The following is a 27969-nucleotide window of genomic DNA, read 5'->3' on the forward strand; positions in this document are numbered from 1 at the left end:
TAGGTGGCTAGTAGTATTACAGAGAAACAACAACAACAAAAATTACGTACAAAAAAGTATTCTTTTTTTTTTAACAGGACCAATCCGAGGGGGGAACGTGCCCCTGTGCCCCATATGGTGATGTTGGTGATGACTAAAAATGGCTGCTCAGTGCAACATTTTTTCTTGTGCTACCAGTTTTAAAACTTCAAGTGATAGTTCGTTGAGCCTGTTTCAATTACTAGACATGCATTTGAATCTGTTCTTGAAGTAAAAAAGGGCATTTCTGATTTGGGCAGCATCCGATGAGGAGTAGCGGAACTTGGCGTAGGCCTTCTCACTGTCCGACTTGCCCCATGGCAACTTGATCTTAGATGCATGGTTTACGATGATGTCATCACAGGAACCGATGTGGAGGATCCCCAGCCCGTCGATGAAGAACTCTATGAGGATGCAATAAAAGCTTTTTAAAATTAGATCACAAAAGGAATGTCTTGTTTTCTTGTTGCAGACTTTCAGTGACATCAGCCACAACTTATGTTCTCAGTCTAGAAGGATGTGACTTATTAAATCAAATCAAATTGTATTTGTCACATGCTTCGTAAACAACAGGTGTAGACTAAAAGCGAAATTCCCAACAATGCAGAAAAGAACACTGAGTAACAATATACTGTACATGGGGCACCAGTACCAAGTACGAGGGGGGTACGAGGTAATTGAAGTAGATATGTACATATTGGTAGGGGTAAAGTTTACTAGGCAACAGGATAGATAATAAACAGTAGCAGTGCCTTCAGAAAGTATTCACAACCCTTGACTTTTTCCACATTTTGTTGTGTTACAAAGTGGGAAAAAATTTATTTACAGTAATTGTAATTTTTTTGGTCAAAGATCTACACAAAATACTCTGTAATGTCAAAGTGGAAGAAACATTTGTGACTCGTTTCAGGAAACTAGCGTACGTCGAACGTCTCTACTTCACAGGAGAGCCATTTGAACGTAAACTTTAAAAAAAAATCAAAATGCATTAAGTGCCTTCTGGAACATGTGAACTTTCATGTGCCTTAATAACAAACTTGTATGCCATCTGTAAATACAAATAAAATTGTTAAATTATGAGCATAGTTGGTTTAGCCACAGAAAAAGACAGCAACCTTCCCGCTAGCCATGATTGGCTAAGATAATGAGTGGACTGGACATGCCGAGAGAGGACTTTGGATTGGTCTGCCATGTAGCACGCTTCTGTCTATTTGAGCTGGTCAGTATGTGTAGTTAATCCTGTCTAAGGCTTTTTAACAAATATATTGCGTAGTAGAACTCCATAAGTGTTGCTCTCCACTTTCTGGACGACAGAGTTTTGAAATCAGTGGAATTATGATAGCTAAGGAGATGGAGAAAACACCTGTCTCCGGATTACATCTTCAAACTAAGGGCAACCATGGCATCTGGGAGAGAGGGAGAAGCGTCCATCCATGTATACTGGTAAGATAGTCTAGCAAAATTTTCAGATATTACATGTTTCTAATTTTGTAAGAAAGTATTTTTCATTTCAAGTTAAAGTGTACTGTTAGCTAGCTAGCTAACGTTAGCTGGCTGGCTTGCTAGCTAACGTTACATGTATGATCTGTGTAGTAATATTATTCGTATCTCAGAGCCATTTGCTTTGCTAGTTATAGCCTAATGTTAGCTAGCTAACATTGAACCTGGTTGGTTAGCTACCTGCAGATTCATGCAGGGTAGTAACGTCATGCATTGGGATTTTGGTTCATTGTTTAGCTAGCTAGCTAGCTAGCTACATGTCTTAACAATAGACTCTAGCTATGCAAGTAACCATTTCAATAGAATGTTAATGATGTCACTGCGACAACTGTTGATAAACGTCGCTGGTAATTTCGCTCTGGCTATCTACTCCGATTTCAGAGCACTCTCATCTGAATGTGCCAGAGTGCAGAATAACTGACGAATTTACGAACGCTCAACACCCGTTGAATATGGACGGTGTCAGTAAACGTTGGCAAAAAAGCGTAAATTGTTGCCAGCAGCAGAGTTGCAGTCACCAACGCTCTGGATAACATAAAAACAACCTAACCAGCTCTGCAAGGACGAGTAAAATAATCAGAGAGAGCTGTCTCTCATTTGTAGCTAGCCAACGTTAGCCAGTTAGCTTGGGTGCTTGACTGCTGTTGTTAGGACAGAACGCTCAGATCAACCCTTAATGAGATGGGTGGGGCTAAAGCTTAAGAGGTGAATGATGCTGAATGGGTATAGACAAAGAAGAGGTCTCCAGTAGGTTTACCAAAACATTCAAAGGCCATTTCCTCAAAAGTGATGTTACAAGTTTATCAACTTTCAAAGCAGAATTACTTTCCCATTGTTCCTCAACTGTAGTGTATGATATACTGTACCATTTTCTAGCTTTGAGTCTCTACTTTTATCCAATGTAAATAACACAATTTCAACATTTTTTACATTTGTTAAAAAAAATAGATATATAAATAAATATATAATTAGATAATGATTTAATTTCCCAGAGTCAACACATTTCAGAATCACCTTTGGCAGCGATTACAGCTGTGAGTCTTTCTGGGTAATTCTCTAAGAGCTTTCCACACCTGGATTGAGCAATATTTTCCCATTATTATTTTCAAAATTCATCAAGCTCTGTGAAATTGGTAATTGCTAGATAACCATTTTCCGGTCTTGCCATAGATTCTCAAGAAGATTTAAGTAAAAACTGTAACTCGGCCACTCAGGAATATTCACTGTCTATTTGGTAAGAAACTTCAGTGTAGATTTGGCCTTGTGTTTTAGTTCATTGTCCTGCTGAAAGGTGAATTCATCTCCCAGTGTCTGTTGGAAAGCAGACTGAACCTGGTTTTCCTCTAGGATTTTGCCTGTGCTTAGCTCCATCCAGTTTCATTTTTATCCTGAAAAACCCCCCAGTCCTTAACGATTACAAGCATACCCATAACATGATGCAGCCACCACTATACTTGAAAATATGGAACTCAGTAATGTGTTGTATTGGAGTTGCCAAAACATAATACTTTGTATTCAGGACAAAATGTCACAAACGTTGAGAGACGGGTCAGACCAAGGTGCAGCGTGAAAAGCGTACATGTTTATTTAACTCAATAAACATAAACAAAACAATAAACAACGTAACGTGAAGTCCTCAGGCTATACACATACAAGTCTAACACGGAAACAAGATCCCACAACTAAGGTAGGCAAACAGGCTACTTAAGTATGATCCCCAATCAGAGACAACGAGCGACAGCTGTCTCTGATTGGGAATCACACCCGGCCAAATATAGACACACAACCTAGAACTGAAACATAGAAATAGACTAACTAGAACGTAAACATAGAATATAGAACATAGAAACTCACGCCCTGACCAAACCAACTAAAGACAACAGACCTCTCACGGCCAGGGCGTGACAGTACCCCCCCTCCCAAAGGTGCGTACTCCGGTCGCACCAACCTGACTCATTAGGGGAGGGTCCGAGTGGACTTTCAGCCATGGAGGTGGATCCGGCTCCGGCCGTGACGACCTCTTCCTCTCTGCCTCCCCGTTGCGCCCCTGGTCTGGTCTGGACCTCGGCGCGATGCTTCCCCTCTCCTTCCTCCCACGATGCACCAAGCCCTGTCTGGACCCTGGTGTGGGAGACCCCGAACCTGGAGAGGTGCTGACGTCTGGACCTGGATCGGCAATCAACCCCACGATGCGCCAAGCCCTGTCTGGACCCTGGTGTGGGAGACCCCAAACCTGGAGACTTCTGGGTCTGGAGTGGAGCCGCTGACCGGAGCTGAACTGGACCCCGGTGGAGCGGACTGCTCTGACTCCGGAGTGGAGCCGCTGACCGGAGCTGAACTGGACCCCGGTGGAGCGGACTGCTCTGACTCCAGAGTGGAGCCGCTGACCGGAGCTGGACTGGGCACCGGTGGAGCGGACTGCTCTGGCTCTGGAGTGGAGCAGCTGACCGTTGCTGGACCATGCACCGGTGGAACAGGCCGGGCCGGACTGGGGACACGCACAACTGGTCTGGTGCAAGGAGCAGGAACGGGCCGGGCCGGACTGGAGACACACACCACAGGTCTGGTGCGAGGAGCAGGAACGGGCCGGGCCGGACTGGGGACACGCACCACAGGTCTGGTACGAGGAGCAGGAATGGCCGGGCCGGACTGGAGACCCGCACTACAGGTCTGGTGCGAGGAGCAGGTACGGGCCGGGCCGGACTGGGAACATGCACCACAGGTCTTGTGCGAGGAGCAGGAATAGGCCGGGCCGGACTGGAAACACGCACCACTGGTTTGGTGCGAGTAGCAGGCACGGGCTGTGCCGGACTGGATACACGCACCACTGGTCTGGTGCGGGGAGTAGGTACGGGGCGTACCGGGCTAGCGACACGCACCACTGGTTTGGTGCGGGGAGCAGGTACGGGCCGTACCGGACTGGATACACGCACCACAGGTTTGGTGCGGGGAGCAGGCACGGGGCTTACCAGACTGGATACACGCACCACTGGTTTGGTGCAGGGAGCAGATACGGGGCGTACCAGGCTGGCGACACACACCACTGGTTTGGTGCGGGGAGCAGGTACGGGCCGTACTGGACTGGATACACGCACCAGTGATTTGGTGCGAGGAGCAGGCACAGGCCGTGCCGGACTGGATACACACACCACTGGTTTGGTGCGAGGAGCTGGCATGGGCCGTACCGGACTGGATACGCGCACCACTGGTTTGGTGCGAGGAGCTGTTACGGGCCGTACCGAACTGGACTTCTCTGGCTCCGGAGTGGAGCAGCTGACCGGAGCTGGACTGGACCCCGGTGGAGCGGACTGCTCTGGCTCCGGAGTGGAGACGCTGACCGAAGCAGGACTGGACCCCGGTGGAGCAGACTGCTCTGGCTCCGGAGTGGAGCAACCAACCAGAGCTGGATCAGGCACCGGTGGAGCGGATTGCTCTGGCTCCAGAGTGGAGACGCTGACCGGAGCTGGATCAGGCACCGGTGGAGCGGATGGCTCTGGCTCCGGAGTGAAGCAAACTTCCGCACCTGTATCCATCCCCATTTCTGTAGCAGGACTAAATGCCGTGCCCAGCCTGGGCACCAACGCAGAGGAAAATTCCAGCCCTGTAGTTGGGCTGGTTAACGGCCCCAGACTGGGCACCGACACGCTAAAGTGCTCCCTGCAGGGGACCGTCGCTGGAGGTCGGGTGAATTGTGTGGTTGGAGGAGGTGTAGAAACGCCACCTCTCTCCCATCGCTCCAATCTTTTTTTTTTTCTTTTTTTTTTCACCTTTATTTAACCAGGTAAGCCAGTTGAGAACAGGTTCTCATTTACAACTGCGACCTGGCCAAGATAAAGCAAAGTAGTGCAATAAAAACAACACAGAGTTACATATGGGGTAAAAAACATAAAGTCAGAAATACAACAGAAAATATATATACAGTGTGTGCAAATGTAGCAAGTTATGGAGGTAAGGCAATAAATAGGCTATAGTGCAGAATAATTACAATAGTATTAACACTGGAATGCTAGATGTGCAAGAGATTATGTGCAAATAGAGATACTGGGGTGCAAAGAGCAAAATAAATAACAATATAGGGATGAGGTAGTTGGGTGGGCTAATTTCAGATGGGCTGTGTACAGGTGCAGTGATCGGTAAGGTGCTCTGACAACTAATGCTTAAAGTTATTGAGGGAGATAAGAGTCTCCAGCTTCAGAGATTTTTGCAATTCGTTCCAGTCATTGGCAGCAGAGAACTGGAAGGAATGGCGGCCAAAGGAGGTGTTGGCTTTGGGAATGACCAGTGACATATACCTGCTGGAGCGCAGACTACGGGTGGGTGCTGCTATGGTGACCAATGAGCTAAGATAAGGCGGGGATTTGCCTAGCAGTGATTTATAGATGGCCTGGAGCCAGTGGGTTTGACGACGAACATGTAGTGAGGACCAGCCAACAAGAGCGTACAGGTCACAGTGGTGGGTAGTGTATGGGGCTTTGGAGACAAAACGGATGGCACTGTGATAGACTACATCCAATTTGCTGAGTAGAGTGTTGGAGGCTATTTTGTAAATGACATCGCCGAAGTCAAGGATCGGTAGGATAGTCAGTTTTACGAGGGCATGTTTGGCAGCATGAGTGAAGGAGGCTTTGTTGCGAAATAGGAAGCCGATTCTAGATTTAACTTTGGATTGGAGATTCTTTATGTGAGTCTGGAAGTTGAGTTTACAGTCTAACCAGACACCTAGGTATTTGTAGTTGTCCACATACTCTAGGTCAGACCCGTCGAGAGTGGTGATTCTAGTCGGGTGGGCGGGTGCCAGCAGCGTTCGATTGAAAAGCATGCATTTAGTTTTACTACTCCCCACGCGCTCCATTGCACTGCTGAGAGCCTGGATCCTACTCGCCTGCCGTTGGATACGTTCCTCCAAAGATTTGGACGGACCGACTGTACCTGCTGACTCCATTTTAGGTGCGTGTTCCTGTCCTGGTACGGGCCGTGCCGGACTGGGAACACGCACTACTGGCTTGGTGCGAGAAGCAGGCACAGGACATACCGGGCTGGGAACTGGCGTTGGATATGTACGATTGTTCCAGTCCCTCTCTCTCCACGCCCAATCCTCCTCCAGTGAGGACTCCTCCGGGAGCCCCCACGAGTTAGGGAACAGAAACTCATCGTCGTCGTCATCCTCCGACTCCTCAGTGTAAAACTGTTCCCATTCCTGTTCCCATGGTCTTAGGGACTCCACCGGGTGCAGTGGTCGGGGCTCCTCTCTCTCTCGATCCGCAGGTCTTGGAGGACCTCTAAAATAGCGGCCTCCTCCTCACTAGTCAGCCCTTTCCCGGCCTCCTGCTGCCTCGTCGTCCACCTCGTGAGCCCCCCCTCAACATTTTCTTGGGGCTGCTTCTTGGGCTTCCTCTTCGGCCGGCTTCGTTGATGTCGCTGTTGATCCTCTCCTACCCGGGCTTCCTCCTTCATTGCCTTACTGTAGCGGACGGCCTCCTCCTCTGTGATTTTCCCCCAACCGAGGAGGACATCTACCAACGTAGCCTCCTGTTGAGTACCAGGCGTTTGCTCCTTCTGGACACGCTGCTTGGTCCTTTTGTGGTGGGATCTTCTGTCACAAACGTTGAGAGACGGGTCAGACCAAGGTGCAGCGTGAATAGCGTACATGTTTATTTAACTCAATAAACATAAACAAAACAAGAAACAACGTAACATGAAGTCCTCAGGCTATACACATACAAGCCTAACACGGAAACAAGATCCCACAACTAAGGTAGGCACAGGCTACTTAAGTATGATCCCCAATCAGAGACAACGAGTGACAGAATATAGAACATAGAAACTCATGCCCTGACCAAACCAACTAAAGACAACAGGCCTCTCATGGCCAGGGCGTGAAACAAAAACTAAATTGCTTTGCCACATTTGTTTTTGCAGTATTACTTTAGTGCCATGTTGCAAACAGGATGCATGTTTTGAAATATTTGTATTCTGTACAGGCTTCCTTCTTTTTACTCTGTCAAGCAGTTTTCCTTCCTCTTTGGCAACTGAGTTATGCAACTTATGTGATTTGTTAAGCACATTTTCACTCCTGAAACGTATTATTTGTTACTTGCCATAACAAAAGGGGTTGATCACTTATTGACTCAATACATTTTAGCAGTGGTGTAAAGTACTTAAGTAAAAATACTTTAAAGTACTACTTAAGTAGTTTTTGGGGGTATCTGTACTTTACCTTTTATATTTTTGACAACTTTTACTTTACTACATTCCTAAAGAAAATATTGTACTTTTTACTCCATACATTTTCCTTTACAACTAAAACTACTTGTTACATTTTGAATGCTTAGCAGGACAGGAAAATTGTCAAATTCACCCACTTATCAAGAGAACACGTGGTCATCCTTACTGCCACTGGCCTGGTGGACTCGCTAAACACAAATGCATCTTTTGTAAATAATGTCTGAGTGTTGGAGTGTGCCCCTGGCTATCAGTACATTTTTTAAACAAGAAAATGGTGCCGTCTGCTTTGCTTAATATACAGAATTTTTAATGATTTATACTTTTACTTTTGATACTTAAGTATATTTAAAACCAAATACTTTCAGACTTTTACTCAAGTAGTATTTTACTGGCTGACTTTCACTTTTACTTGAGTAACTTTCTATTAAGGTATCTATACTTTTACTCAAGTATGACAATTGGGTACGTTTTCCACCACTGCATTATAGCTTTTAATTTTTTATTAATTTAGAAAATGTTCTACAAACAAATTCCATTTTGACATTATGGGGTATTGTGTATAGATCAGTGACACAAAATCGCAATTCAGGCTGTAACACAATATAATGTGGAACAAGTATCCTATTTTGTTGCCTTACAACCTGGAATTAAAATTGAGCTTTGCAGCTCCTTCAGGGTTATCTTTGGTCTCTTTGTTGCCTCTCTGATTAATGCCCTCCTTGCCTGGTCCGTGAGTTTTGGTGGGTGGCCCTCTCTTGGCAGGTTTGTTGTGGTGCCATATTCTTTCAATTTTTTTATAATGGATTTAAATGGTGCTCCATGGGATGTTCAAAGTTTCTGATATTTTTTTATAACCCAATCCTGATCTGTACTTCTCCACAACTTTGTCCCTGACCTGTTTGGAGAGCTCCTTGGTCTTCATGGTGCCGCTTGCATGGTGGTGCCCCTTGCTTAGTGGTGTTGCAGACTCTGGAGCCTTTCAGAACTGGTGTATATATACTGAGATCATGTGACAGATCATGTGACACTTAGATTGCACACAGGTGGACTTTATTTAACTAATTATGTGACTTCTGAAGGTAATTGGTTGCACAATATCTTATTTAGGGGCTTCATAGCAAAGGGGGTGAATACATATGCACACACCACTTTTCCGTTATTTATTTTTTAAATTTCACTTCACCAATTTGGACTATTTTGTGTATGTCCATTACATGAAATCCAAATAAAAATCCATTTAAATTACAGGTTCTGTAATACAACAAAATAGGAAAAACGCCAAGGGGGATGAATACTTTTGCAAGGCACTGTAGTAGTTTTATGGCTTGGGGATAGAACCTGTTCAGGGTCCTGCTGGTTCCAGACTTGGTGCATTGCTACCGCTTGCCGTGCGGTAGCAGAGAGAAAAGTCTATGACTTGGGTGTCTGGAGCCTTTTACAATTTTTAGGGCCTTCTTCTGACACTGCCTGATAAAGAGGTCCTGGATGGCAGGGAGCTCGATCCCAGTGATGTACTCCCTGTTCACCCATGACTGCGTGGCCACGCACGACTCCAACACCATCATCAAGTTTGCTGATGACACGACTATGGTAGGCCTGCTCACTGGCGACGATGAGACAGCCTACAGGGAGAAGTTCAGTGACCTGGCAGTATGGGGCCGGAACAACAACCTCTTCCTCAACGTCAATAAGACCAAGGAGCTGATCCAAATCGACGGGGCTGCATTGGAGCAGGTCGATAGCTTCAAGTTCCTCTGTGTCCAAATCATTAAGAACTTAAAATGGTCCACACACGCGCAGTCATGAAGAAGGCTCAACAGAGCCTCTTCCCCCTTTTGATGATCTGAGGGCTCATGCCAAATATTTTCAGCTTCCTGAGGGGGAAGAGGTGTTGTCGTGCCTTCTTCACGACTGTGTTGGTGTGTGTGTGGACCATGTTAATTCATTAGTATTGGGGACACTGAGGAACATGAAGCTCTCGACCCGCTCCACTACAGCCCTGTCGATGTGGATTGGGGTGTGCTCTGCCCTCCTTTTCCTGTAGTCCAAAATCAGCTCCTTTGTCTTGCTAACATTGAGGGAGAGGTTGTTGTCCTTGCACCACACTGCCAGTTCACTGACCTCCTCTCTATAGGTGGTTTCATCGTCGTCGGTGATCAGGCCTAACACCGTCGTGTTGTCAGCAAATGTAATGATGGTGTTGGAGTTGTGCGTGACCACGCAGTCGTGGGTGAACAGGGAGTACAGGAGGGGACAAAGCACACACCCCTGAGGGGTATCCACCTACAGTAAAGTATGTAGGTCTTTTGATGCTCCTTTGGTTTGTGTTACCATAATTAAAATAAAAGCAATATTTTGATCACAAATAAGGAAAACCTCTGGGCTCTAGTGATGAGACAAAGACACTCACCAAGATGAGCCACGTGATTCAGACGAGGATCGAATCCAACCTGCTGCACCTTGTCTGTCCTCCCCATGAAGAAGTTGATAACAGCGTCGGCTAGGACACAGTTAGGAAAGCCCTGGATGGCATGATGGTATCCGTTTCTGATGTGTATACAGTCCCCCTCCTCACCCCCTTCCTCCACTGAGATGGTGTGGCGGAAAGTAGCAGTGTAGCCTGTAGCTTCTCTCACAGCACCACCCACCTAGGGTAACAGACACAAAAGGAACAAAATGAGTGGGAGGGACTACATGTAATAATATACACTACCAGTCAAAAGTTTGGACACACCTACTCATTCCCGGATTTTTCTTTATTTTTACTATTTTCTACAATAGTGAAGACATCAAAACTATAAAATAACACATATGGAATCATGTAGTAACCAAAAAAGTGTTAAACAAATCTAAATATATTTTAGATTTTAGATTATTCAAAGTAGCCACCCTTTGCCTTGATGACAGCTTTGCACACTCTTGGCATTCTCTCAACCAGCTTCATGAGGAAGTCACCTGGAATGCATTTCAAATAACAGGTGTGCCTTGTTAAAAGTAAATTTGTGGAATTTATTTCCTTCTTAATGCGTTTGAGCCAATCAGTTGTGTTGTGACAAGGTAGAGGGGTATACAGAAGATAGCTCTATTTGGTATAAGACCAAGTCCATATTATGGCAAGAACAGCTCAAATAAGCAAAGAGAAACGACAGTCCATCATTACTTTAAGGCATGAAGGTCAGTCAATCCAGAAAATTTCAAGAACTTTGAAAGTTTATTCAAGTCCAGTCGCAAAAACCATTAAGTGCTATGATGAAACTGGCTCTCATGAGGACTGCCACAGGAAAGGAAGACCCAGAGTTAACTCTGCTGCAGAGGATAAGTTCATTAGAGTTAACTGCACCTCAGATTGCAGCCCAAATAAATGCTTCATAGAGTTCAAGTAACAGATACATCTCAAAATCAACTGTTCAGAGGAGACCATGTGAATCAGGCCTTCATGGTCGAACTGCTGCAAAGAAAACACTACTAAAGGACACCAATAAGAAGAAGAGACTTGCTTGAGCCAAGAAACACAAGCAATGGACATTAGACCGGTGGAAATCTGTCCTTTGGTCTGAGGAGTCCAAATTTGAGATTTTTGGTTCCAACTGCCATGTCTTTGTGAGACGCAAAGAAGTTGAACCAGCATGGCTACCACAGCATTCTGCAGCGATACGCCATCCCATCTGGTTTGCGCTTAGTCCCACTATCATTTGTTTTTCAACAGGACAATGACCCAAACACACCTCCAGGCTGTGTAAGGGCTATTTAACCAAGAAGGAGAGTGAGGGAGTGCTGCATCAGATGACCTATCCTCCACACAGGGGCGGTGTGTTCATTAGGGCGATATGGGCGACGCACTGCCAAACGGGAAAAGGAAGGGATTTTTTTTTAATCAATTATATCACGGCAACAGTAGTTTTCAGTGTTCTAATCTAGACGTCTGATCTGCCACTAAATGTCCAATCAGGCTAAAGTCGTGCTTCAAATGGCCCCGCCCGTTTTGGGGCGATTTCAGTCAGGTTGAAAATCGCCCCAGAAGTCTCTCAGACTCTCATGTAAAATCTTTTTTTTTTTCAAATATCAGAGCTTTCAATACAATCTCTATGGGTTCCGGGAGGGCTTGCACTTACGCGCTTTCGTCATACGTAACATAACCATGAACATAACTAAGAAAAGAGCGGGTAGCAGCGTCAATCAATTCACGTACTACTGTGAAGATGGCTAGCGTTCAGTGCAACTCGATTGTCTCTTTGAAAGAAGTTCATTTTTGTCGGCGAACAAATCAAGATAAATTGGCAACGAAACAATTAGGACCTCCCAGACCAAATTTAATAATTCAACAGGTTTCTACTAAAGGGGGAAAGTCCTACACCCGAGGATTTTCCAAAAATTGGTACGAACGAAAAACCTGGCTAGCAGGCTGCGATGTAGCTAATGCAGTCTTCTGCTACCCCTGCTTACTCTTTCACCCTGAAGGCGGCACGGCAGACAGCACCGCTTGGACAGCGACTGGTGTAACGGACATGCACCATCTTTCAGAAAAGATTAAGAAACATGAGCTGTCAAAGACCCACATGGATAGCTGTTTGAGATTGTCTGCTTTGGGGAGAGTGAACATTGCCACTCAACTGGATGAGGGATACAGGCTAGCTGTCCGCCGCCACAACGATGAGGTTAGCAAGAACCACATCCACATCCTCAGCCGGCTAATCCAGTGTGTGAAGTTTTGCGGAGTGTTTGAGTTAGCTTTGCGAGGCAAAGATGAAACTGAGGGCTCCACCAACCCTGGTATTTTTCTTGGACTTGTCAACTTTGTGGCACAATTAGATGAGGTGTTTGATGACCATCTTAAAAATGCTAAAGTTTTCAAGGGCACATCAAAGACCATTCAAAACGAGCTACTGGAGTGTATGCTAGCGGTCATGAGGGAACATATTGTGGAGGAGGTGAAGTCGGCGAACTTCGTAGCTATCCAAGCTGACGAGACCACGGACGTTTCTACACAGACACAGCTGGTGCTTGTGCTGAGGTACATAGATAGCAAGAAGATTTTATTTTTTTCCTGGGGCTTTTTCACAAAAATCATGCCCCACGTCGACATTCTGTACCAGAAGCTACAGAAGAAGGACATCGATGCTGTCTTCATCAAACGTGCCCTCGACAGCTTCACAAGCAGTGTGCAGGCCATAAGGTAAGATTAAACAATATCATTCGATCTTTCTCAAAGCAGAGCTTTATTTGAAAATGTATGCATGAAAGGAGACATCATCATATTTACAAATCTATACAATTGGCCAGAATATGGTTGTTCATTTTTACAAAGCCATACAGATAGCTGTGTTTACCTTTTCTAGAAATTATTTTCAAATTCTGTTTTCAGGCAAAATGTCTATCACTGTTCATTTTCACAAATCTATACAAGAGGGCAGAATATGGAAGTCTATAAAAATGTCTTATTACCAATAACTTGCATCAATGTTTTCAGTAGCCTCTATCAAAAGCTCCTGCTTGCTTGTTGTGAATTATGCTCAGGTGCACATATTTCCAATTCAACCATGAGGCCTTTTTGAAGCAAGTAATGTGTATATCAGTATTGACTTATATGCTGCCCCTGTCTTCATGTTGTTGCTGGACATATCTTTTTTTAAATGTGTGTAGGTCACCTAAATCATCAGAAAAATTGCCCCCCCTGAGAATTTTTTCAGGAGCCGCCACTGCCTCCACAATCACTTGACCTCAACCCAATTGAGATGGTTTGGGATGAGTTGGACCGCAGAGTGAAGGAAAAGCAGCCAACAAGTGCTCAGCATACAGTGGGGAGAACAAGTATTTGATACACTGCCGATTTTGCAGGTTTTCCTACTTACAAAGCATGTAGACTGTCTGTAATCCAGAAAATCACATTGTATGATTTTTAAGTAATTAATTTGCATTTTATTGCATGACATAAGTATTTGATACATCAGAAAAGCAGAATTAATATTTGGTACAGAAACCTTTGTTTGCAATTACAGAGATCATACGTTTCCTGTAGGTCTTGACCAGGTTTGCACACACTGCAGCAGGGATTTTGGCCCACTCCTCCATACAGACCTTCTCCAGATCCTTCAGGTTTTGGGGCTGTCGCTGGGCAATACGGACTTTCAGCTCCTCCAAAGATGTTCTATTGGGTTCAGGTCTGGAGACTGGCTAGGCCACTCCAGGACCTTGAGATGCTTCTTACGGAGCCACTCCTTAGTTGCCCTGGCTGTGTGTTTTGGGTCGTTGTCATGCTGGAAGACCCAGCCACGACCCATCTTCAATGCTCTTACTGAGGGAAGGAGGTTGTTGGCCAAGATCTCGCGATACATGGCCCCATCCATCCTCCCCTCAATACGGTGCAGTCGTCCTGTCCCCTTTGCAGAAAAGCATCCCCAAAGAATGATGTTTCCACCTCCATGCTTCACGGTTGGGATGGTGTTCTTGGGGTTGTACTCATCCTTCTTCTTCCTCCAAACACGGCGAGTGGAGTTTAGACCAAAAAGCTCTATTTTTGTCTCATCAGACCACATGACCTTCTCCCATTCCTCCTCTGGATCATCCAGATGGTCATTGGCAAACTTCAGACGGGCTTGGACATGCGCTGGCTTGAGCAGGGGGACCTTGCGTGCACTGCAGGATTTTAATCCATGACGGCATAGTGTGTTACTAATAGTTTTCTTTGAGACTGTGGTCCCAGATCTCTTCAGGTCATTGACCAGGTCCTGCCGTGTAGTTCTGGGCTGATCCCTCACCTTCCTCATGATCATTGATGCCCCACGAGGTGAGATCTTGCATGGAGCCCCAGACCGAGGGTGATTGACCGTCATCTTGAACTTCTTCCATTTTCTAATAATTGCGCCAACAGTTGTTGCCTTCTCACCAATCTGCTTGCCTATTGTCCTGTAGCCCATCCCAGCCTTGTGCAGGGCTACAATTTTATCCCTGATGTCCTTACACAGCTCTCTGGTCTTGGCCATTGTGGAGAGGTTGGAGTCTGTTTGATTGAGTGTGTGGACAGGTGTCTTTTATACAGGTAACGAGTTCAAACAGGTGCAGTTAATACAGGTAATGAGTGGAGAACAGGAGGGCTTCTTAAAGAAAAACGAACAGGTCTGTGAGAGCTGGGATTCTTACTGGTTACTTATGTCATGCAATAAAATGCAAATGAATTACTTAAAAAACATACAATGTGATTTTCTGGAGTTTTGTTTTAGATTCCGTCTCTCACAGTTGAAGTGTACCTATGATAAAAATGACAGACCTCTACATGCTTTGTAAGTAGGAAAAGCTGCAAAATCAGCAGTGTACCAAATACTTGTTCTCCCCACTGTATGTGGGAACTCCTTCAAGACTGTTGGAAAAGCATTCCTCATGAAGCTGGTTGAGAGAATGCCAAGAGTGTGCAAAGCTGTCATGAAGGCAAAGGGTGGCTACTTTGAAGAATCTAAAATCTAAAATATATTTTGATTTGGGGAGTTTCTCCCATTCCTCTCTGCAGATCCTCTCAAGCTCTGTCAGGTTGGATGGGAAGCGTTGCTGCACAACTATTTTCAAGTCTCTCCAGAAATGTTCCATCAGGTTCAAGTCCGGGCTCTGGCTGGGCCACTCAAGGACATTCAGAGACTTGTCCCAAAGCCACTCCTGTGTTGTCTTGGCTGTGTGCTTAGGGTCGTTGTCCTGTTGGATGGTGAACCTTCGCCAGAGTCTGAGGTCCTTGAACGCTCTGGAGCAGGTTTTCATCAAGGATCTCTCTGTACTTTGCTCCGTTCATCTTTGCCTCGATCCTGACTAATCCCCCTGCCACTGAAAAATATCCCCACAGCATGCTTCACCGTAGGGATGGTGCCAGGTTTCCTCCAGATGTGACGCTTAGCATTCAGACCAAAGAGTTCAATCTTGGTTTCATCAGACAAGATCATCTTTTTTTTCATGGTCTGAGAGTCTTTAGGTGCCTTTTAGCAAACTCCAAGCGGGCTGTCATGTGCCTTTTAATGAGAAGTGGCTTCTGTCTGGCCACTCTACCATAAATGCCTGATTGGTGGAGTGCTGCAGAGATGGTTGTCCTTCTGGAAGGTTCTCCCATCTCCACAGAGGAACTCTAGAGCTCTGTCAGAGTGACCATCGGGTTCTTGTTCACCTGCCTGACCAAGGCCCTTCTCCCCCGATTGCTCAGTTTGGCCGGGCGGCCAGCTCTAGGAAGAGTATTGGTGTCCATTTAAGAATGATGGAGGGCATTGTGTTCTTGGTGACCTTCAATGCTGCAAAAACATGTGGTACCCTTCCCCAGATTTGTGCCTCCTCACAAATACGAACAATTTGTTCGACCTCATGGCTTGGTCAACTGTGGGAGCTTATATAGACAGATGTGTGCCTTTCCGAATCATGTCCAGTCAATTGAATTTACCACAGGTGGACTCCAATCAAGTTGTAGAAACATCTCAAGGATGATCAATGGAACAGGATGCACCTGAGCTCAATTTTGAGTCTCATAGCAAAGGGTCTGAATACTTATGTAAATAAGGTATATACAGTGAGGGAAAAAAGTATTTGATCCCCTGCTGATTTTGTACATTTGCCCACTGACAAAGACATGATCAGTCTATAATTTTAATGGTAGGTTTATTTGAACAGTGAGAGACAGAATAACAACAACAAAAATCCAGAAAAACGCATGTCAAAAATGTTATAAATTGATTTGCATTTTAATGAGGGAAATAAATATTTGACCCCTCTGCAAAACATGACTTAGTACTTGGTGGCAAAACCCTTGTTGGCAATCACAGAGGTCAGACGTTTCTTGTAGTTGGCCACCAGGTTTGCACACATCTCAGGAGGGATATTGTCCCACTCCTCTTTGCAGATCTTCTCCAAGTCATTAAGGTTTCGAGCCTAATGTTTGGCAACTCGAACCTTCAGCTCCCACCACAGATGTTCTATGGGATTAAGGTCTGGAGACTGGCTAGGCCACTCCAGGACCTTAATGTGCTTCTTCTTGAGCCACTCCTTTGTTGCCTTGGCCGTGTGTTTTGGGTCATTGTCATGCTGGAATACCCACCCATGACCCATTTTCAATGCCCTGGCTGAGGGAAGGTGGTTCTCACCCAAGATTTGATGGTATATGGCCCCGTCCATCGTCCCTTTGATGCGGTGAAGTTGTCCTGTTCCCTTAGCAGAAAAACACCCCCAAAGCATAATGTTTCCTCCTCCATGTTTGACGGTGGGGATGGTGTTCTTGGGGTCATAGGCAGCATTCCTCCTCCTCCAAACACGGCGAGTTGAGTTGATGCCAAAGAGCTCGATTTTGGTCTCATCTGACCACAACACTTGCGGACGCTGCAGGATTTCAGTCCTTCACGGCGTAGTGTGTTACCAATTGTTATCTTGGTGACTATGGTCCCAGCTGCCTTGAGATCATTGACAAGATCCTCCCGTGTAGTTCTGGGCTGATTCCTCACCGTTCTCATGATCATTGCAACTCCACGAGGTGAGAACTTGCATGGAGCCCCAGGCCGAGGGAGATTGACAGGTCTTTTGTGTTTCTTCCATTTGCGAATAATCGCACCAACTGTTGTCACCTTCTCACCAAGCTGCTTGGCGATGGTCTTGTAGCCCATTCCAGCCTTGTGTAGGTCTACAATCTTGTCCCTGACATCCTTGGAGAGCTCTTTGGTCTTGGCCATGGTGGAGAGTTTGGAATCTGATTGATTGATTGCTTCTGTGGACAGGTGTCTTTTATACAGGTAACAAGATGAGATTAGGAGCACTCCCTTTAAGAGTGTGCTCCTAATCTCAGCTCGTTACCTGTATAAAAGACACCTGGGAGCCAGAAATCTTTCTGATTGAGAGGGGGGTCAAATACTTATTTCCCTCATTAAAATGCAAATCAATTTATAACATTTTTGACATGCGTTTTTCTGGATTTTTTTGTTGTTTTTCTGTCTCTCACTGTTCAAATAAACCTACCATTAAAATTATAGACTGATCATTTCTTTGTCAGTGGGCAAATGTACAAAATCAGCAGGGGATCAAATACTTTTTTCCCTCACTGTACATGTCAATATGACTTTCACTTTGAGAACTCAGTTCCCATGCGTCCTCCCTCAATTCCACCCCAGGTTCTACTATGATTCTAAACCGATTCTACCCTCATTCTAATCGTTCCTCTCAGAGAGGCCTCGCCCTCATCACTCACCAGGTCCAGGTCTATGCGCACACACACACACACACACACACACACACACACACACACACACACATACACACACACACACACCATGTCCAGGGTGGTCTTCTCCAGGACCTCCACCATCTTCTCCAGCCTGGTGTTGGAGGTGAAGAGGAAGTCATCGTCCACCCACAGCACGTACTTGGTAGTCACCTGGGAGACAGCCAGATTCCTCCCTGCAAACCAACCCTGCATGGAGGTGGACAGACAGGACAAATACTTAATTAACAATTTGGCGATAGCCGAATGTTTGATAGCCAAGGTGATCTTAAATCCTGGACATGGAGACCCTCAGAGTATCAGGAGGGAATCACAAGTAAATTAAATACTGGGCTGGAACAAAAGCACAACTTGTGGGTCCCCCAAGACCAGGACTGAAGAAGACTGTGATGAAACAGGAGCAACACTTGACTTACCAAAATTAAGCTTTCTTACCTTCCCAAACGGCATAATGTACTGTTCAATGTGTGGACCCGTCACTGGCTGGGGGTGCTCGTTGTCATCTGCTATAACTATGGAGACTGTGGGGTAGAACTGCCGTATGCTGTCAATCAGATCCTGCAGTTTGTCATAACGCAGAAATGTCTTGGTAGCTATGGTGACAAGTGAGCTTATGTTGTATTCTGAGGAAAAAGGAAAGGCGTATTCGTACCCAAATATTAATATTCATACTTATACTTAACTTCAGTGACCTTCACAATACAGAAATCATCCCCCATATGATGCCAAATGCATCATTAAGTGATGATTTCTGTATTTTGAAAGTTATTGATTGCTGACAAGCAAAAAAAATTGGGACTATGTCAACAATGGACTAATGAAACAAATACCAAAATATAGTTTTTGGGTGGAATGGGCCAAAATAGCTTTTTTAGCAAGATTTTAGCTAGGACTTTCTGTGAGTGGTCTGAGTGGGGAGGGGAAAACTGAACACTAGCTGTTATTGTCAGAGAGGTTTGGAACTCTTTTAACCAATTTACTGCATGGTGATGTCACCATGGAAAGCCAAAACTCCTAGAAGGTCTTGTGTAGATTGCATTTTCAACCAGAAACTATCAGGAAATAACACTGAGCAAATTTGTTCACACTTTTACAGTGTTAGTTTCATCCGCTGTTAAACAATTTCATATAAAACACAGGAAAAACTGCATTTTGACTTCACGGGGCCTTTAACAACATTGCAACATTTAGGTCCTCGGATCTGTACAGTGGTCAAATTCCAAATAAACAACATGCATACCTCCAGTGGAAGCTGAGTGATAGAGTTTAGGAATAACAGCATGTCCAACCTTTATGGTAAAAACTGACTGGTGTCCATCAGTCTCAAATTGCACTGGAATAGAACAGAGAAACACATTTCATCACTCTAATATCTTGTGTATATCACAGTACAGTATAGTTAATTTCATTAAATATTAAAACTACCATAAAACTAAACAAAAAACAGTCTGCCTCTGTGCTAACATCTCTTTTTCACAAACAGCTAAATTAACTTAGAATTGCTCTCCAGAGTCCAAGTCTCGTTCAGCAAACAAGTTGTAATCTGTAACATGGAATGTCAAATTCCAGTACCCAATGCTTTTTCTCCAGGTGCGGCATGTTCTCTTGCCTAAACACGGACTGTGATTTATAGTGTAGATTATAGTGTAGACTAGTTGTGTGCCTCTCCCTGGGCGTGACACGTTTATAAAGATCTCTGTATTGATGTACTGAAGTAAAAATTCCCAGGCAGGTGGGCATAGAGTAGCCTGAAATCCTGTAAAGGTTCAGCTAATATTTGAATCCATATACTACTCAGTGTTTAGCGTGACAGGGAGTGGCAAGGAATGATAATGAAGACTTGGGGGATTGAGAACAGCGTAGAAGACATATTTCCTTTTTTTCGCTGTAACTAAATGGACAGTAAAGTTGCATTGTATTGTATAGTATTGTAAACAGACTTGGCATACAGATCCTGTACAGTTGCAGGCACTAAAAAGTTGATTTTCAAAACCCTGTAATGCGGTATCAGAACTCAGGACTAGACACACACAGAGGGGCTGACCCACCTGTGTCAGCAGTCCTGGGGTGGAACCGGGTGTTGGTGTAGGTGACAAACTGTAGTTGTCTGTTCAGAGTGGAGAGGTGTCTACTGGACAGAGTCATGTTCATCTCTCCCTGTCCTCTAACTGAGACCCCGTCTACGGTGGCTGACACATCAAATGTCCCCAGGGTAGCAGTAAGAGTCACCTATAGGAGATGAGAGGGAGGATTCTATTCAATTCAAATAACTTCAAACAATGGCCACATAATGACTGTAGATATAATTTATGTTAAACATGATTCAAGATTTAACATTTTAGTCATTTAGCAGGCACTCTTATCCAGAGCGATTTACAGTTTAAGTGCCTTGCTCAAGGGCACATAGACAACGACCTTTCGGTTACTGGCCAGACAATCTAACTGCTAGACTACCTGCCACTACAACACATGTATACTGAACAAAAATCGAAACGCAACATGTAAAGTGTTGGTCCCAAGCTGAAATAAAAGATCCCAGAAATGTTCCATATGCACAAAAGTCTTCTCTTTCAAATTAGCATTTTATCGATATCAATTTGAATGCACAGAGATACCGTGATAAGATCCTGAGGCACATTGTCGTGCCATTCATCCACCGCCATTACCTCATGTTTCAGAAAATGTCCCAGTTCTTCCATTGCCTGCATACTCACCCAACATGATGATAGATTAATTATTAATGACTAATTCTTACACCCTGAAACTGTGTGAAATGTGTTAGAATGTGTGAGTGTAGGACCAGTAAAGACTATGACATTGAGCTACTATTTAGCAATGTGAGTAAGAGTTAGACCAGACAACAAAGGACAAGGAGAACTGTCTACAGACAACTGAGAAACCAAGATAAAGGGGCCTCCCAATTTAGGGAGGAGAGAAACAGTTAGGCTTTTTATGGAGTATGCAGGATATTGTGAGGACGGCGATAACTAAGGAATGCATATGTGTGTGTGTGTATGTATGTGTGTGTGTATGCATGTGTGTGTGTATGTATGTGTGTGTGTGTGTGTGTGTGTGTCTGTGTACTGATGGTCAGGAGAGCAGTTTTAAAGTGGAAAACTACAGCCCGCCTTAAGAGGGGAGGGATTTTTGTATGACGTGTGAGTATAAAAGATGGACTCTGAAATTGTGATGGCAGAATTCTCAATGAATAAATCTCTGACTATGCAGACCGGGACTCTGTCCGTTTCTTGATTTTGGGAGACGCACAGAGACACTGAAATAGTTTGTTAAATAATTCACATAACATATGATGTCACCCATTGAGCATGTTTGGGATGCACAACAGCATGTTCCAGTTCCCGCCAATATCCAGCAACTTCGCACAGCCTTTTAAGACAAGTCGGACAACATTCCACAGGCCACAATCAACAGCCTAATCAACTCTATGCAATGGAGATGTGTGCGCTGCATGAGGCAAATGGTGGTCAGACCAGATACTGACTGGTTTTCTATTCTGTTTGAAATGGTTGCATGTTGCTTTTATATTTTTGTTCAATGTAGTATTATAAATGGAGATAAACTTACTGTATGAAGTTGTCTATGCTTTTCTTTCAGACCCAACCCTTAAAAAAGATAAGAGAATTTCATCTTCAGTAATAAGGTCAGGTTAGTTTTGTTTTTAACTGTTCTACGGTTATGGTTGGGGCAAAGGTGATATTTACAACAAAGCTGCAAAAATCCCTTCTGCCCAGAGTGTAAATCTTTTCAGTGGAATAACTACTTTGTTTAGTCCTACCAGGGATAACGATAGTCTTGAGAGGGCGAACCTCCACCCCCTGGGTAGGGTACTGCAGGGGACTGTTGGCTTCTGCTATAACAAGGAGGTCTGCGGGACTCTGGTACCTGCAGCCAACATGGAGAATTAGACAGACTAGAAATAAGCGCAAGCTAAAGTATGATGGTGTAATGTACTTTTTTATTTTTATTTTATTTTAACAGGAAGACATGTTGAGACCTAGGTCTCTTTTACAAATGAACCCTGTATATAGCACTGCAAAGCACAGCACAACACTTCATTGTACTGTACAGTTACCTCTGCTGGAAGCTGTTGTACTCCTGCTGCCTGTGACTCTTCACCTGGGCTAGCTCTTTCTCCTGGAAGGCTGTGTGGAAGTCATCCTGGGTCCAGACACGGGGGAACAGCACTTGAGCAAAGGGCAGGTCTATGGCAGGCTTCCTATCTGCCACACACACACACCCATTCAGTGCCAGATGCCTGAAGGAGATGAATGAAGAGAGCAAGGGACAAGTTGTGGACAGGTGGCAAGAGTGTGCAACAAAATAAGCACTATTAGTGCAATGGAAACCATGCAGGTTCATTTGATTGAGTCGAATCAGGAAGTAGTTCAACATTTTAAAAGCAATGAGGAAAATTGTAATTGGACCTGGAATTTCAGTTTGCTTTGAATTGACCGAATTGAAATGGGATTGCAACTATATATTAACCACCTATAATCGATTAACTAAGTAACTAAGTTATATAATTTAAAAAATCCCCATCAAAATCCATCAGTTTTAACTAGAGATATCTGGTTTTTGTTTTTTGCATTGGATGCGTCTCTTAAATGTTTAAATGTACTGCAGGGATTCAGGAATACCATTTGTCCATATTAACTCACCCCTGCCACACTTTCCTTCAGGACATATGGGATATTGTCAGAACTATTCGGGACATCTTGCAGCCTATCATTCAGAACCTTCTGTGCCTTGTAGCTCTGACCTGGTCCCACATCAACAGTGGTGGTGGCCCTTCCAGTCCAGTAGTGGAGGAGGACGTACAGTAGCAGTGCAGATAAAATGACAAGGCATGTTTTCTTCTGAACGAGGCAGCGCATCACGGACACAGTCAGACACAGATCGATGTGACTAAAGGGCAGATCGGACCAATAAGACACTAGTCAGTCGTGTTTCAGACCTGGGTTCAAATACATGTGTATTTTATTATTTGTTATTGAAATACTTATTTTCTATGCATTTGAGTATTTTCAAATAATGTGGCTCTAAACCACTACTTCTATTGGAAGTATTTGAAAGTATTTTCAAATAACTTCCTATAATGGCCTTCTACTTGAAAATATTTTCAAATACATTCTTTCAAATACCAAAACAGACAATTTGTCTATTTTCAAATACATGCTAATACTTTAAGTGTATTTCCAAATAGGCCTACATTCCAGTATTCAACTACTTGTGTTTAAAAATATATAATAATAATAATAATAATAATAATAATAATAATAATAATAATAATAATATTTACTTCCTAAGGCTACTATGTTACACTTGTTTCACATGATTTGATATTGGTTTGACATTCCGTTTTTTTCTTCATATATACAGAAACAGGATGTAGCTAACATTCCACTCCTTGTACTCCTTGTCATATGCATAAGATGTTTAGCGTGACAGGAGTGGCAAGGAGTGGCATGATAGATAAACAGACTGGTGCCCATACCTATGAGCGTTCTGGCTCAAGGCCACTTACTTAAGTGCTTAGTTAGAGCTTAGCCTAAATACTGTTTTACCTGCATGTGCCCACTCTGTTCAATTAATTTGCTATTATATTCTAACAGCTTGACTGAATAAAGATCTGTGGATTACACAGACATTTCCTTCTCAGAAATAAACTGTCACTGGTGTTGTCACTTCTAATGGAAAGGGGTCATAATCTTTTACAGGGAATGATAGTATGTGAAATGACATACATGCTATGAAAAGTTACATTACGATTCAAATGACAGCTGTGTAGTAGTCTATTACAAATAACAAATCTAGTTTGTATAGTGGACTAGAAGACATTGTGTACGCACCCAATATAACACTTGAATGTAGGCCTATCTACACACACACACTAGCGCGGGTATAGCAATATATTACCGTAATACTCATGACGGCATGAAGGCATAATGGAACAAAACATGCAATTTCATCTTATTGTAACAAGTGTCGTTTTCAATTTTTTAATAACTGGTCATATTTAGTTGATCAAATGTTAATCAAGTTAAAAAGGGAAAAATAAGTCATACCTTACAGTGTGACAGGAGAGAAAGATCTTTGTTCAATATCGCCTCAATAACCACGTTTCCATCCAGTTTTTATGCGAGTAAAGTCATCCCATATATAGTTTAAACATGACGGCTGCAGCTGTGTTGGAAACAAGAAGTTTCCGTACAATTTTATACATGCAGTCTGATCATTTGTTCGTTCGAAATGGTGAGATCTTTTACGATCCGTAAAATTCATTATGCAACAAATGGCGGCAGAAACGCCTTTATGCGCAAATATTGAAGTGAAATTTGAGTCACGCTATGATATGTTGTGTGGTCCTCCCACTACGACTTGGGAAACCATGCAGTTTATTAAGCTACAGATTAAATAATTTATAATGAACTTCACAGGGTGTTGAAAGTACACGGTGATCTTGATGCTCCTTTCCAATAGCCTAAACATCGAGGTTCTGATTCTGGTGACATGATAATCGATGCTTGACTACTTTGACAAATATAAAATATTCTCGCTCTTATCCATAATAATGTCTTAATGTAGATCAGCCTGCCCGTACTGTATCTACCAGCTGTTGGCTAGAGCGCACATGCACATTTCTTCACATTTCTTATTTAGCGCAACAGATTTTGTGAAAAAACAATCCATAGAGTTGAAAATGCGATGGAAACACATTGAACGTCGCAAAAGGAATGGAAATATGTAAAGTAGCCTAGTCTAGTAGGTTAAAGTGTTAGCATCGAATAGGCATACATTTCGAAAATGTAGATTCAGTAAAAACGTACCTGTCAAAATTGTTTCATTTAGCGCGCTGATGTCCCTATCACAGTTTGAGGTGCGTGCACTTTCAGGTATAGGCCTAGTTGTAGGCGATCTGTTGAAAGTCATCTCCTGCCACTGCTTGACTGAATAAAGATATGTGGATTACGCAGACATTTTCTTCTCAGAAATAATGACACTTGACATTAACAGTCACTAATATTTGTTGTATCAGAAATAAACTGTCACTGGTGTTGTCACTTCTAATGGAAAGGGGTCATAATCTTTTACAGGGAATGACAGTATGTGAAATGACATATATGCTATGACATTGGCGGTGTCAAAGTGACATTACGATTCAAATGACAGCTGTGTAGTAGTCTATTACAAATAACAAATCTAGTTTGTATAGTGGACTAGAAGACATTGTGTACGCACCCAATATAACACTTGAATGTAGGCCTATCTACACACACACAAGCGCGGGTATAGCAATGTATTACCGTAATACTCATGACGACATGAAGGCATAATGGAACAAAACATGCAATTTCATCTTATTGTAACAAGAGTCGTTTTCAATGTTTAAATAACTGGTCAAATTTAGTTGATCAAATGTTAATCAAGTTAAAAAGGGAAAAATAAATCATACCTTACAGTGTGACAGGAGAGAAAGATATTTGTTCAATATCGCCTCAATAACCACATTTCCATCCAGTTTTTATGCGAGTAAAGTCATACCATATATAACCACGTTTCCATCCAGTTTTTATGCGAGTATAGTCATACCATATATAGTTTTAAACATGACGGCTGCAGCTGTGTTGGAAACAAGAAGTTTCGGTACAATTTTATACATGCAGTCTGATCATTTGTTCGTTCGAAATGGTGAGATCTTTTACTATCCGTAAAATTCATTATGCAACAAATGGCTGCAGAAACGATATTATGCGCAAATATTGATATAATAACTATAATATCGAAGTGAAATTTTAGTCACGCTATGATATGTTGTGTGGTCCTCCCAATACGAATTGGGAAACCATGCCGTTTATTAAGCAACAGATTAAATAATTTATAATGAACTTCACAGGGTGTTGAATGTGCACGGTGATCTTGATGCTCACTAGACGGTGAGTAGGTTCCTATGGACCGCCTTGATATCCACTATAAAATCCGATAGCACGAGCTGTATTCTTACACCTAAATTGTCTATCCCTGGACTTTTAGCATCTGAACAGACTAGCAGACAGAGGGCCATTCTAGCAGACTGGGACATACTGTTAATGATTTATTCAGGAGTGCTATTGGCCCTCATACTAGGCATACATTCACTTTATGATAGCATATTATGTAGCCTGGTCTATGTTTAACTAACATTCCACTCCTTGTACTCCGTGTGCCAAAGATGTTTAGCATGACAAGGAGTGGCAAGATACTACTGTATAGCTAAACAGACTAGTACCCAGAATGGTTTATTGTACATTACTTTGTACAAGGATTTGTTAAAAATGTTTTAATTCCATTCTGAAAACAGCCAACTCAGAATGGCATGCTATGAAACATTTAATTTGAGAGAGAGCATTTACCTTAATGATAATCATATTAATAATGATAATAATAATTGATTGCATATATAGTGCTTTTTTATCCGGTCTCGAATTGCTTACCTGCTAATTCACATTTGTAGGTCACATTTGTATTGTTCCCTTTTCCTCTCACATTTACATTTACATTTTAGTCATTTAACAGACGCTCTTATCCAGAGCGACTTACAGTTAGACAATATTTGACTTTCACTCAGTAAAAGATTTTGGAACTTTATAGGTTCTATAGAAGTGGCCTTATCAAGACTCCAGATAACAAGGAGTTGGGGGCATTAATGAGCAGGTCATTTATAGGACTGACCAACTATTTTTGTTCTATATGAACATGTGGGTATTTATGGATATTAATTGAAGCAAACACATACACGTCTTCTTGTCATACCAGTATAAATAAATTAATAATTGGTCATTTAGCAGACGCTCTTATCCAGAGCGACTTACAGGAGCAATTAGGGTTAAGTGCCTTGCTCAAGGGCACATCGACAGATTTTTCACCTAGTCGGCTCGGAGATTAGAACAAGCGACCTTCCGGTTAATGGCACAACGCTCTTAACCACTAAGCTACCTTCCGCCCTCTAACCCGATTAGAAACCAACTGCCTGGGACCATAACGTTTTTCACTTCCTCTCTCAGCTTTCGTTTGTTGCACTGCCTAGCAATAAGATTGTATCCCTACCTAGGCAGAGAGGCATCATAAATAGGTTGCCATGCCAAGGGCTGAAAACAAACACTTATTTATTACTGATAACACTAATAAGCATTGAGCTACTGAAGATAGATGTCACTGCTGTCTTTTTCCATGCACTTAGCTTTTCTGTTCACATGTGCATTTTCATTTGACATCCTGTTGTAACATATTATTATTATTATTATTATTATTATTATTTAGTTCCTGCCTGTCATTAATGTACAAAATGGAGCACACTGATTTGCATATTGCATTTAGAATGCTGCTCTCCAATAAAACATAATTTGAAACAAACCTTACCCACTCAGGTTTTCAGACAAGATGTTGAGCTGGAAGAGAATAGAGAGCCAACTCATGATGAATAATGACCTACTGTAATTACTAGGGTTAAAACAGGTCATAGCATGCCCTGCCTATAGCCTGGTCCCAGATCTGTCTTGCCACCTTCAATGCTCAATGTCACGCCATGCCAAATGTTGGAGTTGGCAAGACAGCACAAACAGATCTAAGAGCAGGCTATGTCCTTCCTATAGGTGCTATGTGGAGTTAACAAGTTTTCATGAGGTTAAGCATTCGTACCCTGTTTATCCCAGCATGGAGTCTGGTTTGTCCACATATTGGGCCCATATTGGACAGCCACCATGATCAGTTAGAGAGCATTCATGTATTATCAAATCAAATCACATTTTATTTGCCACATGCGCCGAATACAACAGGTGTAGACATTACAGTGAAATGCTTACTTACAAGCCCTTAACCAACAATGCAGTAAAAAAATAATTTAAAAAAGTGTTATGTAAAAAAGAGATAAGTAAAAAATAAAAAATAGCTAATAATTAAAGAGCAGCAGTAAAACAAAATAACAGTAGGGAGGCTATATA

The 27969-nt window shown here is 43.1% G+C and overlaps 1 protein-coding gene across 10 annotated transcripts; it reads right to left on the reverse strand.

Moving 5' to 3' along the window:
• LOC121537887 (beta-1,4 N-acetylgalactosaminyltransferase 1) lies at nt 1–27765 on the reverse strand. 10 transcript variants are annotated; one of them, XM_045219429.1, is made up of 13 exons: nt 25446–25914; nt 24820–24939; nt 24058–24175; nt 22651–22897; nt 22065–22246; nt 21768–21874; nt 21557–21594; nt 20020–20200; nt 19212–19304; nt 18407–18594; nt 18020–18160; nt 10154–10391; nt 1–422 (listed from the first exon to the last, which is right to left on the reverse strand). In XM_045219429.1, exons 4-13 carry the CDS (start codon nt 22864–22866, stop codon nt 214–216), a joined length of 1593 nt encoding a protein of 530 aa, XP_045075364.1. In that variant the 5' UTR covers nt 22867–22897; nt 24058–24175; nt 24820–24939; nt 25446–25914; the 3' UTR covers nt 1–213. The 10 variants fall into 10 exon arrangements, with proteins under 10 accessions (XP_045075364.1, XP_045075368.1, XP_045075366.1 ...); XM_045219433.1 differs by lacking the exons at nt 24820–24939; nt 25446–25914 and adding an exon at nt 25921–26217; XM_045219431.1 differs by lacking the exon at nt 24820–24939.
• Between the last annotated feature and the right edge of the window lie 204 nt (nt 27766–27969).

This window comes from Coregonus clupeaformis, unplaced genomic scaffold, assembly GCF_020615455.1.
Source record: "Coregonus clupeaformis isolate EN_2021a unplaced genomic scaffold, ASM2061545v1 scaf2377, whole genome shotgun sequence".
Classification (NCBI taxonomy): domain Eukaryota; kingdom Metazoa; phylum Chordata; class Actinopteri; order Salmoniformes; family Salmonidae; genus Coregonus; species Coregonus clupeaformis.

Excerpts from the sequence above, each read along its gene's own strand:
- LOC121537887 (XM_045219427.1), bottom strand. The coding sequence starts at position 27,444 with ATGAGTTGGCTCTCTATTCTCTTCCAGCTCAACATCTTGTCTGAAAAC. Across the intron at positions 19,305-20,019 it reads CCCCAGGACTGCTGACACAG|TGCAATTTGAGACTGATGGA; the intron begins GTGGGTCAGCCC and ends GTTCTATTCCAG. Across the intron at positions 18,595-19,211 it reads TCACTCAGCTTCCACTGGAG|AATACAACATAAGCTCACTT; the intron begins GTATGCATGTTG and ends CTTTTTCCTCAG.